The 15,528-nt window shown below is 37.9% G+C and overlaps 1 protein-coding gene and 1 non-coding gene across 3 annotated transcripts in view; both read right to left on the minus strand.

Moving 5' to 3' along the window:
• The window catches only part of SLC5A8 (solute carrier family 5 member 8), a 53,557-nt gene extending 39,157 nt beyond the window's left edge, over window positions 1-14,400 (minus strand). For both annotated transcript variants that reach the window (XR_005197995.1, XM_017516573.1), the window contains exons 1-3: window positions 13,658-14,400; window positions 8,604-8,669; window positions 6,249-6,300 (exon numbers count right to left, since the gene is read on the minus strand). Coding sequence is in view for 1 of the 2 variants with exons in the window: in XM_017516573.1 (XP_017372062.1) it covers window positions 6,249-6,300; window positions 8,604-8,669; window positions 13,658-14,008 (469 nt within the window). In the remaining variant the exon portion in view is untranslated. The remainder of the gene's footprint in view (window positions 1-6,248; window positions 6,301-8,603; window positions 8,670-13,657) is intronic.
• LOC119469359 lies at window positions 3,522-3,629 on the minus strand. Its single transcript, XR_005198154.1, has one exon. It is a non-coding gene; the product is annotated as a U6 spliceosomal RNA (small nuclear RNA).
• Window positions 14,401-15,528: the final 1,128 nt, after the last annotated feature.

Raw genomic sequence — 15,528 nt, forward strand, 5'->3', positions numbered from 1 at the left:
TGGGTATTTCTTATCTCTCTCCCAAAATTAGACAAGGTTCAAATAAACACCACTTTTTATGTGTTATGTTGCAAATACTTGAATTTGAGGACAATACATCATACTGACAATATAATGACAATATTCCATTGCTATGACGTGTAGAAAATTCAAATGAAGACAACATTAAAGGATTCAAATGTAATTATAACATTGCAGATTGCAGATCTGATTTTTCAGAAATTTAATAAAGGTAATGATAATGCTTATTTAAAAACTTTTAAGTTCAGGTGTACATGTGCAGGTTTGTTACATAGATGAACTTGTGTCATAGGGGTTCCTTGTACAGATTATCTCATCTCTCAGGTATCAAGTCTAGTACCCATTAACCCATTAGCTGTTTTTCCTGATCCTCTCCCTCATCCCACCCTCCACCCTCCAGCAGGCCCCACTGTGTGTTGTTGCCCTGTATGTGTCCATGTAAGCACACTATTTTACCAGTCCTTGAAGAGCGCATTACTAAGTCATGTACTACTAAAATGGATCTAGATGGAGAAAAGTCTTTATAATTTGCTGCTATTTATCTAAGAAGTGGGGGAATTTATTTCATTTTTTTAAAGAAAAGAATTGTGCTTATTTCAGCAGTACATATACTAAAATGAAAGGATAAATCAAAACCAAAAAATTACTTCTAGGAGAGGGAGAAAATAGGGTAGAGGAGACAGAGATACAAGCCAGGCTTCTTTAGACATATTTTGATGTATAGATTTTACTATGGAACCACATAAATATTCCATCATAATAATAAAGTTAAATTAGAAAAAGAAACTCCTTAATATCAATTGCAAAATGAAATATACATGGAACCTAACTGTACATCAAGTTTGTGATATTACCACACAGAGGAAATATGTCACAAAATGTTTAACACAACAAATTAACATATTCCTACTCAGACACACCAAGAAAAAAGAACAACAAAGAAAAATATTTTTAACTGTGTTAGACCATCATATTATTCTTTATGGCTTAGAGTTGCTATTCTAAAACTGTTACATCGATGGCTTTCAATTGTGAGTGCACACTAAAATCAACAGAGGAGATTTATAAAATCCTGATAACTGAGTCACTCAGCAAGCTAATTAGCTCAGAGTCCTGGCGATGGGGACCCAGGTAGGTATTGGTATTTTTGAAAGCCCCCCCATCCCAAGTGAATCCAATACGCAGCCAAGGTTAAAATCAGGAGGAACTTAAGGGGGCTACTGCTGAATAAAAATGGGACAATTTGGGCATCAGTAATAATACTAACAATAGCTATGAAATAACAGCAAACCTTTAAATCCATGAGTTCTTAAGGATTTTTTAAAAATCTCAGTCACCCTTGAGGGATAGTAGAGAACCAATTTATTCTTTTTAAAACTCATAAGGTGAAAAATCTGACATTTATCCTGCCTTTCCTATACAAACTTTTTTCAGAGTAAACACATAGTTGATAAGAGGAAGTTTCTCTTTATAGAAGTATTCCATCTAATTAGTGAAGAAGAATTCACAGCACTAGAATACTCCATTTTATAAGCCCCAATGAAATAATAAGTCTAGAATGATCGTCAATAGCTGCTAATTTTTTTAAAACTTGGCATTCTGGGACTCCTGAAGGAAATAAATTTATAGATACTGCCTATAAAATATGATTTCGAAAAAGTTGAAGTGGAGTCTCAAAAAGATTCTAGATCTAACTACTAGTAGTAAACTATTACCAGTTTACAAGAAATACATAGGAATGGGGAACATTAAATGACCCCATAGAGATGTAGTTGTTAAACCTAAAACCTGGAAAACTGGACAGAACAAATAAGCCAGTTTCTTCAGCAAATAAGTTGCCATTTAAATGAAAAGAAACAGAAGAGAGATTGTAAATTAAAAAAAAAAAAGATTTTAGGAGAGCCTCAAAATACATTCAGTAAAAATTGACAGAGAAATGGGAGCTATAGAAAAATCGATAATTATATTTGAAGATTTTAACATCCTTCTCTCAGCAATTGATAGAACAAGTTTAAAAAAACAGAAAAGAGATGGAAGATGTGATAACACTATTAGTCAACTAAATCTTTGACTGTATAGAACATTACATCCAACAAGCACATTCTTTTTAAGAGTACATGGAATGTTTAAGATAGAACTGATCCTGGGCCATAAGACAAATCCATAAATTTCAAATGATTATAATTATATTAGTTATCTGACCAAAACAGTATTAGTTTGGGAATAAATAACAAAAAGACATGATAGAAAATCCTCAAATATTGAAAATTAAGCAATACACTTCTAAATAACCCATGGGCAAAAGAAATCACAGGAGAAGGTAGAAAATATTTTGAGAACTAAATAAAAACACAAGGTCAAAATCCATGGGCTGCAAATAAAGCAGTGGTTAAAGAAAAATTAATAATTTTAAATGTTTGCATCATGAAATCAGACATACTTAAAATTAATGATCTAAGCTTCTACCTTAAGAAGCTGGAAAACATAAACCCAAAGTAACTAGAAGAAAAGAAACAATAAACAGCACAAGTTAATGAAATAGAAAACAAAGAAAATCAACAAGCCAAAACATTGGTTCTTAGAAAACATTTAAAACATCAATAGAATACTAGAAAGATACATCAAAATAAAAAGATAGAAAAGGTATCTTGTCGAGATTAGGGATAATTAGAAGGGATGTCACTGTAGATACTATAAACATTAAAAACATAACAGGAGGTTTGTAAACTACTTTATGCCAATGAATTTGATAAGTTAGACCAAATCGAAGCATTCCCTAAAAAAACGCAATTCACCAAAACTGATCCAACCAGACTTTTAAAATCTGAATAAGTCTATATTTATTAAAGAAATTGAATCCATAAACCAAAATCTTTCTACAAAAACAAAGAGAAGGTCCAGATGCCTTCAGGGTGAATTCTACCAAGCACATAAGAAATAAATATACAATTTTATATAAACTATTTCAGAAAATGGAGAACATTCCCAACTCATTTATGAAGCCTTATCAAAGTGTGAGCAAACTGAATTCAGTAATATATAAAAACTATTATATATTATGACCAAGCAGAGTTTATCCCAAGAATGCAAAAATTAGTTTAATATTCAAAACTCAATCAATGTAACTTTCCACATTAATATTGCAATAAGACAGGAAAGAGAACTAAGAGCCATAAGGATTAGAAAAGAAGTAAAATGGTCACTATTCATAAACAACACAAAAATCCTAAGGGTATTTCCAAAAACCTTCTTGATTTAAAAAGTAAATTCAGCAAGTTCTCAGGATGGAATATCAACATTTAAAAATCAGTTGTATTTTTATATACTTGCAAGGAATAATTGAAAAATATTATAAAACAATACCATTTTCAATAGCATAAAAACATAAATTATCTAGGACTAAATCTAAGAAATAGTAAAAGACCTCAATATCCAAGGGTACAAAACATTACTAAGAGAAGTTTTATTTTAATTTATTATTTCTTTTCTTCCTTTTAAAAAAAAATATGGAATGCTTCACAAATTTGCATATCCTTTTTGTGCAAGTGCCATGCTAATCTTCTCTGTATTGTTCCAGTTTTAGCATTATGTGCTGCCAAACTAAGCACTAAGAGAAATTTTTAAAGGGCTAAGTAAATGAAAAGATTCGTCATATAATTAATTGGAAGAATATCTACTTTCGTGAAGTGTTCAAGTCTTTGGCTCACTTTTTATTAGGTTATTTGTTTTTATTCACTTTATTATTTCAGGAGACAATAAGCTCAGCCATAATAGTTATACAGAAAATGAAAATTAAAACAATAAAGTAATAGATAATACCCACTAGAATGACTAGAATAAAAAAGGATAATATAAAATGTTGGCAAAGATGCGGAATGACTAGAATTCTCACATATTGTGTAGTGAACATGCAAAACGATACAACCACTTGGAAAAGCTGTTTGGCAATTTCTCATAAATTTGCACATATTCCTATCCTCAGCTGGGTCCGAATACAATTATATGTTTAACTTTATACACATCCATGTATGTCCTTTCCAATGGAAGTGAAAACAGGGGTCAAAAAGAAAAACAAAACTCACAAAACCTGTAGAAGAATGTTCTTGACACCCTTAATTCACAATAGCCTAAAACTGGAAACAACCCAATGTCTATAACAAAAGAATGGATACTCAAATGTTGGTAGATGCATAAATGTTTTCTAAGCAAAATAAACCAGACACTTAAAAGGCTCTATATGATTCCACTTATATAAAATTTAACAACAGGGAAAACTAGTTTGTGGTGGTAAAAGTCAGAAAATGGTTTCTTGCGTCCATTGGGGATTTGTTAAAAAGACACACAGGGAAAATTTCTGGGAGTGAATGGTGGAAATAATCTATATTGTGAGTGGGGTGGTAGTTACACAAGCTATTATGCAACTATTAAAGCTCATCCAGCTGTACACTTCGCCGTGTTCTGTGCATTTTATTGTATATTAACTGTACCTCAATAAAAACTGGTTTCCTCAACAGGTCAGAAAAAAAGAAAGAAAAAAAACTGGCTTTCAATTTTAAAAAGCAGGAAAGGGAAACTTAAGAGACATCAACTGCTGCAATCGCATAATCTTACTTGGATCCTGATTCTAACAAACACTGAAAAAAAATCAGGGAAATGTGAACACTGACTTGATGTGAACTTAAGAAATTAATATTAGTATTTTAGATACAATGATGGCATAATTATGGTTTTAAAAGTCTTTATTTCTAAAAGTCATACTGAAATACAGATGAAATGGCATATTTGCAGCAAAATAATCTAGTAGAGGTAAGGGGGAGTGAATTAAAATGGACCATGTGTTGGTAAATATTAATGTAGAGGATGAATGAGCACATTAAGGAGCTCTCTTAGTATTTGTTTGAGGTTTTCCAAAATTTTTTAAATTTTTAAAAATTAGATCTAGAGAATGTTAAGTTTCAATTCCGTTAAATAAGCTTTTTTGGGGCATCTGTTGCAGACTAAGTTCTGTGTCTATGCCTGTGCCTACTGCCTTGGTCACAGTAAAACACACATTGATACTCTAGTCATCAAAACACCTTCACTCTGGTTCTAATTTACTCTCAGGGAGTGGTTTGAGCCTGATAAGAAAAGAATCCTTCACTTCTTCAGAGATTGAAGTCAGTCTTCTAATTATCCCCAGAACTGCACTTTAAAACCCTGCCATGTTTAATTACACTTAAAGCCAATAGGTAACTTATGAAGTTTATAACTCAGTTCTCGACATATGAAATGATCCACTTGTGATGTTGATAATATTGACGTGGAACATGCCCAGCATTCAGAGTTCAATAGCACCATATACATGAAATTTCTCTTGGTAATAATACTGTTTACTTCATAAACTTAGGTGATAACTACATGTCTATCATAAAATCAAGAAAACAGAGTGTGGAATTAGTAGGTTTTTTTCAGGTCATATCATGACCCCAGGAATTGCACCACATTCTTCCCATCACAGAGTCCGCATGTCCATTTTACAAGGAAGTTTTAGAGAAATTCACTTCCAATAGATAAGAATTCAAAGGGCATGCTCTTTTCCCAAAGCCTTTTGAAAACATGACTAACATAAACCTTTGCTTCAATAAACGATCCTAGGCTCACTGCATTTATCTTCCCAAATCTAGAGAGTATAGATACTTTGTTGGTCAGCATAATCTTCATAAATGTATTTGTAAGGTCACTACAGACATCGGTCCTTTTGTTACCAGGAGCAGTCTGATTATTCGAATCACATGGCTCTCTTTCTCTTTCATTTTGGGCCATATTAGAAGTGAGGGGAAGAAAATTTTTTCTCCCTTCCAGGTTTTACAACAGACCTGAGCAGAATTACAGGGAAGCTTCCAGGAGATGGGCTCCAGGTTATAGACCCACAGAAGGGGATGCCGTGAATCCTGAATTTGACTACAGGGGGCTTTAATTCTAAAGGAATGAATGGCTGGTGGGCACATCCCAGAGAAGTACCACCTGGAGAAGTCTGCCTCTGTAATGATCTACAGGCACTTTGGAGCTATCCATCCAGAAACCCAAAGAAGCTAGTATAAACACTGAACCCATTCTGCCCCCTAGTAAAGCTGATGTAGGTTACTAGAAGCATTCCTCCATCTTCCTATTTCCCCAAGGAGAAAATAAGCCTTGCTGAAAGTGAACCCCAAAATGTGAGTTACCTAACTGGCAACTCTAAAATGTACCTTGATTCAAAGCCAGAGCAGGGGCATAAATAACAATTCCAGTGTACAGAATCTAGGGGGGAAAAAGAAAGCCAAATGAATTATACGAAGTATAAAATTCATGAATTGTGTCTGAGTTATAAAATAAAAAATAATTGATTTTTTTCCATAGCTTCAATTATGAATTAAAACAACAGTTTCAAAATACCTAATAAGATTTGTTTGTAACTTGAAAAATGTTATTTAAGTAAATTTTACTCTTCTGTTTATGGTATGGTCATAAGTTACAAACATGTTTTTGTAACCGGCTTACGTAAAAATACAGACTTTTATATCCTACTTAGTTCAAATGGTCACTGATCCACCAACTCAAGCTTGAAATAAATTTCCTACATCTAAAATAATTAGAAAAAAAGAAAGAATAGTAATATAAAAGAGGATGGCCCCTCAATCATATGTCTTCAAACCGTTAATTGCTGCATAATTAATCAAGAAAACAGTAAAAACTTGGAAAACCTATTTTAAAAAGTTTTAATGTTCATAAATTAAACAAAAGTATAAATTTGCACTAAAAAAATCCTGAAAGCCAACAAAACCATTTGATCTTTTTCATATTAAAAAGACATTTAATCTTCTTAACATTCATTATTTTCATTCATACATTTAACAACTATTTATTGATCTGGGGTATAATAGTGAGTAAGATAAATAATCTTTTTCTCAAAATATAATTTTTATTGCATTTGATCTTTCAAATATATCCCATAGAAGCTAAGTCCACGATTATTCCATAAAAGCATATTATGAAAATAAAAAGCCATTAAGTACCTTTTGAAAGTTTGATTATATTGCATGAGTAGAACTATGAAGTCCTTCAAATGGGAGGTGCTAAAGCTCTTCTTTTTTTTTGCAAAAATGAACTAACTTTCCACAGTCATTATTCTGTCCAAGTTGAAGATTTAAAAACATGACCACAGGCGACCTTCCTAACACTTGTCCCCACTTCTCATTTCTATTGGCATTTCTAACAGAGATCCAGTGAGGGTTTGAACAGTTGGTGAACGCAAGCTACCAGGCTCAACTCTCTAAGGATTCCTTCCTTTTACACTGCAATTGTTAAGGACTGATAAAATTTAAGTTGTATAATTTGCAAGGATATAAAATGGAGTTGAGTTTCATAATTTACAAAGGCACTCTGTCTCACTCGCTGCAGCAAATCCTTTGGTAGCTTTTTTTTTTTTTTTTTTTTTTTTTTAGCGGAGCCTTGCTCTGTCACCCAGGCTGGGGTACAATGGCACAATCTTGGCTCACTGTAACCTCCGCCTCCTGGGTTCAAGCGATTCTCCTGCCTCAGCCTCCTGAGTAGCTGGGATTGGGATTACAGGCACCCGCCATCATGCCTGGCTAATTTTTATACAGATGGGGTTTCACCATGTTGGCCCAGCTAGTCTTGAATTCCTGACCTCAGGTGATCCACTCGCCTCAGCCTCCTAAAGTGCTGGGGTTACAGGCGTGAGCCACTGTGCCTCACCCTTAGGTAGCTTTTGATTGGAGACATGGAATTGCAATTAGAGACAAGAATGCAAACCTCTTCCACCAACTCCATAAGCAAATCCAGCCTAAAGTGTTTAACTGCCAGGAGGAAATTGTGTATATAAATAATTGTGACACTGATCATTATAATCTTCCAGCATCAGGGTGAACATGGAAAGTATTCTCTGTCACTGGCTACTTGGCAAATCCTTGCTTTCCTTCTGTGTCAATCAGTAAATCTTTAAGTGCATGTTCTTGAATTACTGAATTGAGTATTTGGCTTTAAAATGTCCTCCAGAACTTATGATTCTGTTGTTTTACACTTTAGTTGGTTCTTATAGTCTAATTTTTAAAAGAGCACTGATTTTTAAAGTATGATTCCAAAGAAAATTATTTCCTACTGTCTTCCTATGGAAGTTAATTTTTTTATGCCTATTACTCAATATGTCACTCAATATGTACCTGTTCTCCTTTTGTTATAATTCCCACTATCAGCAACAAGTATCTTTGTCATGTAGTAATGCTCTTCCTGTCACCCTGGTGGAGGTGAAGGGAGGTCACATAAAGGGAGGCATATATTCCGACTGTCGCTTCATCAATGTAATATTTAACATTTACTTAAATCATTCTGCTTTTCCAGGAAGTAAAGCATTTATTGAAACACTGTTCAATTGTCTTAATCATCGATGCTGTACAGTGACAAGTGTTTTTACTTTTTTGTTTCCTCATATTTTCAACCTATCTTTTTTGTCTTTCATGTGTTTCCCAGGTAAGCTTCATCCAGATGCCATGGTTAAAAACATTTTAGCTGACAAAAGATAAAATAAATGGAGAGCTACTTACTGTTTGAACAATGAAGAGGACTGTTCCACAGAGACGAACACATTTGTTAAATCGAAGTTCTAAATACTGTTGCAAAAAAAGATAGATAGATAGATAGATAGATATGTGAATCCTCTGGATGCCTTTTTTTAAAATCAACAACTCAAGAAGAAAATTTAAATTTAGAAAAGTAAAACAACTTCGTAACTGATTTGTATTCTGTATTTTTATTTTAGTATTATTTTTATTTATAACGCAGCAAAATTGACTCTTCGTTTTTAGAGTTCTGTTCAATGGGTTTTAACACACAGAGATTCAGGCAACCACTATCACAAACAGGACACAAGACAGTTCCATCACCTAGAAAACTCCCTCATGCTTCCCCTTCATGATCAAGCCCTCCTCCCTCCCCCAAACCCTAGCAATCACTGATCTGCTCTCCCTCTCTAGTTTGGCCTTTTCCAGAATGTCATATAAATGGAATTACATTCTGTATTTTTAGAGTGAGCATAATCTGTTCTTCTCTCCCCTTTCTCTTGGTATCTACTCCATACATTTTCCTTGACTCACTTGAGGCATCAATCCCTTCTGATTGCAGACTATTGTGATGGAATTGTCAGTCAATTGCCCTGCCTCTTCTGACCAAGAGGAAGTGATATAAACCCAGCTCAACCAATCAGCTTTCCCTTCCAATTGGTATTTGAAACTTAAAGTCAGGATACAAAGACAAAAAAATGACTGATCCCGACGGAGTGGCCTGAAAAGACTGCCCTAGTTTCTGTCCTTTCCAAGCGTTGCTTACTTAGCTTGTCCCTCTGTTCTGTGAGCTTCCCCTATGTCCTTCTAACAATTTTTTTTAACTTAAGTCATCCAAGTCAGTTTCTGTTTGGCGCCAATGACCATGCCAAATTTTACTATTCTACTGGAAATCTTCTATGTCTCATAACATAGTCTGCATGTCTCCTATGTTATATAATATATCGTAATATACATATTAGAGTTAGGATCACAGAATTTCAGAGCTGGGATCTAAGGCATTCTTTAACTTGAATATAATTACTAAGAAATTTAAGGCTGACAATAGTCTTCATATAGTAGAAAAGAAGAGGAATGAAAAACTGGCATTAGGTAATAATTAGAGGAGAAGACAGCTGATATTTTCCCCCATGATCACGGCTCACACATACAGAGTACTTGCTGTGCGCATGGTCTTCCCAACAGCTCTATGAGCCAGGTACTATGTCTGAACCCATGTCAGAGACAAGGACACTGGGACTCAGAGAGAATGCCAAGTTGACAGCCTTGCAAACTTGGCAGGGCCACAGTACACATTTAAAACCTTTGATGCCAAAATCTGTGCACAATATTCCGCATATATAAGTAAACAATCTGACTGAATATTTAAGACTCAATAAGTGAATGGGTGAAACTAACACATAGTAAGACCCCACTCCCAAATCGCTGATGGGTGACAAATACACAATGCCATGTACCACACTGGAGGGGGAGTTCCAGCCCTTGACCCAGTCCCATTCCTGTCTCCATGAGCTTGTGGCAATCATTCTCCAAATGTCACATTTTTTCTCTTTAAAATGAGGTGCATAATAATAATTTGTTTCCCTCTCACTTTGCAGGGTTTGGAGACTATCCAATGACATAAATGAATGGGTAAATGTAAACTTGAAAAGTAAGATATTAAGAAGCTAGTGGTGTCCAAATCAATGGGCCTGGAGAAAATTGAATCTCAGTGAATTACATGTGTCAAAATCATTCAAGGATATTTTGGAAACCTTTTTAGAAGACTGGAGAAGTTTATTAAGCCTGGAAACAGGGCAGTGTTATTATATTTCTTTAGAATTTTTTTTTTTTTTTTTTGTAAATCTCTATGAATCGCTAAACATGTGAATGGACATCAATAGAAGAGAAGTCTTTGTTTTTTCTAGATACATGCATCCAAATTGCGGGAGACCAAAGAAAACTTAAAAGAAAAATGTGACAGAGGTAAGAATGTAGTCAAACCACATTGAACAAAGTAAGTTGAACCAAGCTGAACCAGCAAAGTTGATCAGCTGATCCAGGAAAACTTGTGATTTAAGCTCAAAGACCAACTCAAGACAGAACGAAGAAGTCTATTATGATCTCAGCCATCAATTACTAGGCTGCTGAAGAAATACCTGAAGATTGGACCAAATGCCCAAGTCACTGTGTGGCAGCCTTAGGGATATTTGTAAGATTTCTGGACATAATTACAGAGTAACGATAGATGCCTAAATCAACCAAGACCTCTTACGGTCCTCAGAACTTTGAATAACTTCTGTTGATATAAATAAATATATAAATAATAAACAAACACGAGGTCTAAGCAACTCAGTTTACACACAGATTAAGTAGGCTCCAGAAGGATCTTGAAGAATTGGTGGATTAAATTGGATTCTTGCATTATACTTGGGTCTGGACGTTGCTTAACACCTATTGGGACTACATTTTGAAGGCAGTGATAGATGAAAAATATGCTTGTGAACAGCTAATTTTTTCTCAAGAAATGCCAACAGGGAGAGATTTCATACTTGAGCAAGAATGCCAGGGTATCAATCACTCAACGCTGTACTGCATATTCTGTATAGATTCTGTACCTCTCAGTATAAAACAATAAGCAGTACACTCCACTGGAAAGTCTTTGCCATAACCAATTAGGAGGGTCTTAGCATGTTGCCTAACTTCCCCCGTCCCAAATGCCTGGCACCCCAGAGGTGGATACCAGCAGTGTACCACAACTTCATGCATCCTGTATTGCTTCCCTTGCTCTCTCTGCCCTGGCATAAGCATTGCTTGGGGTTATAATAGACTCATCAGAGCCTTCAGAAGCAGCCAGTATGCTGCTAGGCTCAGGTCTACACTGCTTCACATTCCTAGCAGCATAACTTACTCTGAGTCTCTGTCCCCAAAATGCGGCTCTTGATAGTACTTCCCTCATAAGGATTGATCTGAATGTGAGTCAGATAATGTATGTAAAACATGCAATGTAGCCCAGTGTCCGGCATGTGTTCAACATTCAATTTACTTTCTGCCATTTTTAGCTGGAACCCCTGCAGACTTAGCCCCTACCACTGCAAACATAAGGGAAATCTGTTTCTGGTTGAGTTAATGTTGTAGCCCAGAAGAGGCATGGGTCAGTGATTAGGAGAGCAGCATTATCTGTAGGGACTGAAGTCCTCGTGCCAGATTCTTCAAACCCTTTCCAAGTTTGGGAATTGGTTAGCTACAAATCAGAGCTCACAGACTCAAATGCCTGCAGGTTCTATCAGGTAACATACATAAGTGACACTGGCCAGGTGTTCACATATTAACATGTTGGAATATTCTTCCTATTCACTAAGGTTCTATTACGTCTTCCTGGAAACAATAGATCCCTCTACCCCTGTCCATTTTCCCTTTCACATTTTTGATGAAGACATAAATGCAGATAAAAATTTCTCTACCCAAAATCAGTAACCATGAAAACACAATAATAAGACCTCAATATAGAAATTTATAGTGAGAGCAATGGCTGTAAACTCTAGTTCTTGTGGCCACAGGGAATGTGGGTCCAGTGTCACCAGCCTTTTGAGTTCTCAAAAGAAGTCATAGTCTGGAATTATAATTTATTTCTCCTCACTATAAGGAGAAGTAAAAAAAAAAATGATTGAGAACTGAATTTGATCTGGGGAATTTCATCAGTTTGTCACTTCTGAGCAAAACCAATAAACTGCATCTTGCTCAGTTCTGGGAGGATTACTGAGCTCTCCAAACACAGCATCAAAGTGAATGGAAGGCAATGCTGCCCAGGATGCCTCTCCTTGGAAGAAGTCACTAGAGCCCAGGCAGAATGTCACCAGTGTTTGTTGCCATTGAGGCCCTGTCCCCAGCACCGGTTGAACCAGCCTCACTAGGAAACCACCTGTGAGGAGCCCTGGATTGCAGCCCTCTGGGTAATGGTCTAGTAGAGAGGAAACTTCTGCAGGCTCGTCCCGTGGAGCTCACGGATCAGTGCCTGAGTGAAGGAGGCCACTTCAACTGGGCCCCCACCACTCCTCTGAGCTTTGATCCTTCCCACCCCTGCACCTCCCATTCAACAGCTCTTTAAACTAAACACGAATCATCTTTTCAAAGCCCTTTCCTGAGGCAACTGGAGAAAAGCTATAGCCAGGGGACCTGTGCAATAGAGGAAAGACAGTTTTCTTTAATTATCTTTCTATAGAGAAGGCAGAGCTGTTTGAGAATTTTGCTGCCTAATTTTTTTACCAATCCAAGATAACTACCATCATCACTACCAGCACCACCACAATAATTTTAGCCAACACCTATCCGGCACTTACTTTGTGTTAAACACTACTCTAAATGCCACACCTTGCATCATCTCATTTAAGCCCCCCAACAACTAGATGAGGTAGGTGATATTATTTTCTTTTTGAGGAAATAGACACGAAAGGTTAAGTAAGTCACCCAAGGTCACCCAGCTGGTAAGTGGTAGAATCTGGTCTCAAATACAAGTACTGGGATAAGAGATACAGCACCTTAGCCATTTGGGTGCCTGCTTCTCAGTGGAAAGGAGGTGTGTGTGTGGAGGGGGAAGGAAAGGGGGCACAAATTCTTCACCAACTATCTTGGAAAAGTGAATGGCACTGAGGACCTGGAACAAGAGGATTCATTTCAAGAAGGAGGAGCTGAGACCTGAAGAACATACCTTCCCCTAACTCTTTCCCCTTGACTGGGAATCAGATGCCAAAGGTAGAAAGGACCTTAGTGAGCACTGCTAGTCCAATACGTTCACTTTAGAAGCCTCTTTTTTTCCCACCAAGCCCAGGAGAGTAAATCCCAAGGTTTTTTCCACCTTAGAGGACACATCTCCGTAGAAGGGAAGAAATGCGAGGGAAGAGTGGGGGGACAGGGAGGAATAGAGGAAGGGTGATGATGAACCGGGAGAGATTTCGATGTGGCATGGTGGTGAGAGTCTGCCCCCAAGAAAACGCCTCCAGAGGTCTGCAGAGGCCCCTTCCTCCGCGCCCTGCAGGGTCCCAGCCCACCCTGCCGCCTACCTCGTAGGTGCTGGTAATTCCCAGTTTGTAGAACACCGGGAGGAAGATCTCCGCGCTGATGACCACCACAAAAAAGTAGGTGAAGGCAAAGATGCTGAAAATGGCCCCAAAACGGTAGACCTCGGACGGGGTGCCCAGGACGGTGACGGCTGACATGAAGCTGGCGGTGAGGGACAGCGCCACCGGCACGGCGGTCATTCTGCGGCCGCCCATCAGGAAGTCCTTGGAGGTTTGCTGGCCGCCCCCCGCGAAGGCGTAGTAGATGCCGATGACTGCCGAGATGACCAGCATGCCCGCGAACACCACGTAGTCCCACACCACGAAGGTGCCGATGTCCCGCGACGTGTCCATGTCCGCACGGTCGCCTGCGCCCTGCGCGCAAACTGGTGGCCTCGCCGCGCGCAGCCCGAGCCCGGCGCTCACTTCTTATCCCCGATCCCCGGCGCGCAGGCGTGGCGTCCCGCGGGGACTGGAGGCGTCCTCCAGGTGTCGGCCTCCGAGCGCCCCGGAAGGTGGGAGGCGGGGTGAGGTCTGGCAGTCGCCTCTGCACCTGCCGCTGCGAGCCGCGCACTTTAAACCCAGGTCTGGGGCCTCGGAGAGTCAGCTCGCCGCCCCGAGCGCAAACCAGGTGAGGGACTGGAGTGGCCGAGTTCGCCAAGGCGCCAGGGACACCGGAGCAGATCAAAACTGAAGCCTCCAGCTGCTTCCAGCGAGTTTACACAGGGAGCGATGGGCGCAGATTTTGTTCAAGTGGTACCCGAGGGGACGCACCACTTAAATAAGCGGGCGACCGGTGGGGGGAATGTGGGACAAAGGGCAATTGTCACGCCTTGAATTTTAGCTTTTCAGTTCAACAGTCCGGGTCCTTACGGAAAGGGACGCCTGGAGTTTTCAGACTGCCTTATTTGATTGGTTAATGGGTGACAGTAGGTTAATTCGGGTGACAATCTGTAGTGAGCTGAGATCACAGCCCTTAGGTAAGCGATTATAAAGGAGAGCAGAAAATCTGTGCTGTTTGTTTCTTCTGTTTTTACTCAACAGATATTTCTGATCCCCTTCAGTCTGTTGTTAGAAATGGTAGTTACTGGAATATTGATAATGATACTCACTTTTTAATGAGCCTTAATGTGACACATACATGCTTAGCACGTTTTATATTAGTCAGTGTAATTCTTTTGATTAATCAGTGTAATCAAATGCCTTGAGATAGACATTGTCTCCACTTTTCAAATGCAGAAACTACTGTAGGATGATTAAGTCACTTGCCCAATCAGCTGGCAGAGAATTAGATCTTTAATCTAGGTCTGATTTCAGAGTTTGCCCTCTTAATCACAATGTGTAGATACTTGTTATAGGATGTGTACACTTCAGTGAAGACACTTGAAAGCACTGAAGAAAAGATCATTTCCAGTATCAGCACTCAGGACATATTTTAAGTGGCTTGCCTTGAAATACTGTTAACACATGAATCACACTCAAATAATATGATTCTCAGGCTTTCCTTCTAAAATAGAGGCTGCAGCCAAATGTGCTCTGCTATCAGTGTGTTTCAAGCAGTCCTTGTTCATTTTTATATGACTTTAAAATATACCCGTTTGTCCTAGGTAAACAATCCACAGAATGCTGAATTTAGCCTAGCCTAACGTATGAAAAAAGGTGTACAGATTTTTACAGAAAAAAGCTGAATAGATTTTACTTTTTTGTAAACTGATGTTATTTGCATAATATTTTCAGAAAGAAATAAACAGGGAAATAGAAGCTAAATCCAAGTAATTCAGTTGGTTAAACAAACGTGGTTTGGAATTCTATCCTACCAGTGTGAAATGTACTATATATATTACATATGATATTATACATATTAATATATAATA

This window comes from Cebus imitator, unplaced genomic scaffold, assembly GCF_001604975.1.
Source record: "Cebus imitator isolate Cc_AM_T3 unplaced genomic scaffold, Cebus_imitator-1.0 Scaffold18, whole genome shotgun sequence".
NCBI classification, from domain to species: domain Eukaryota; kingdom Metazoa; phylum Chordata; class Mammalia; order Primates; family Cebidae; genus Cebus; species Cebus imitator.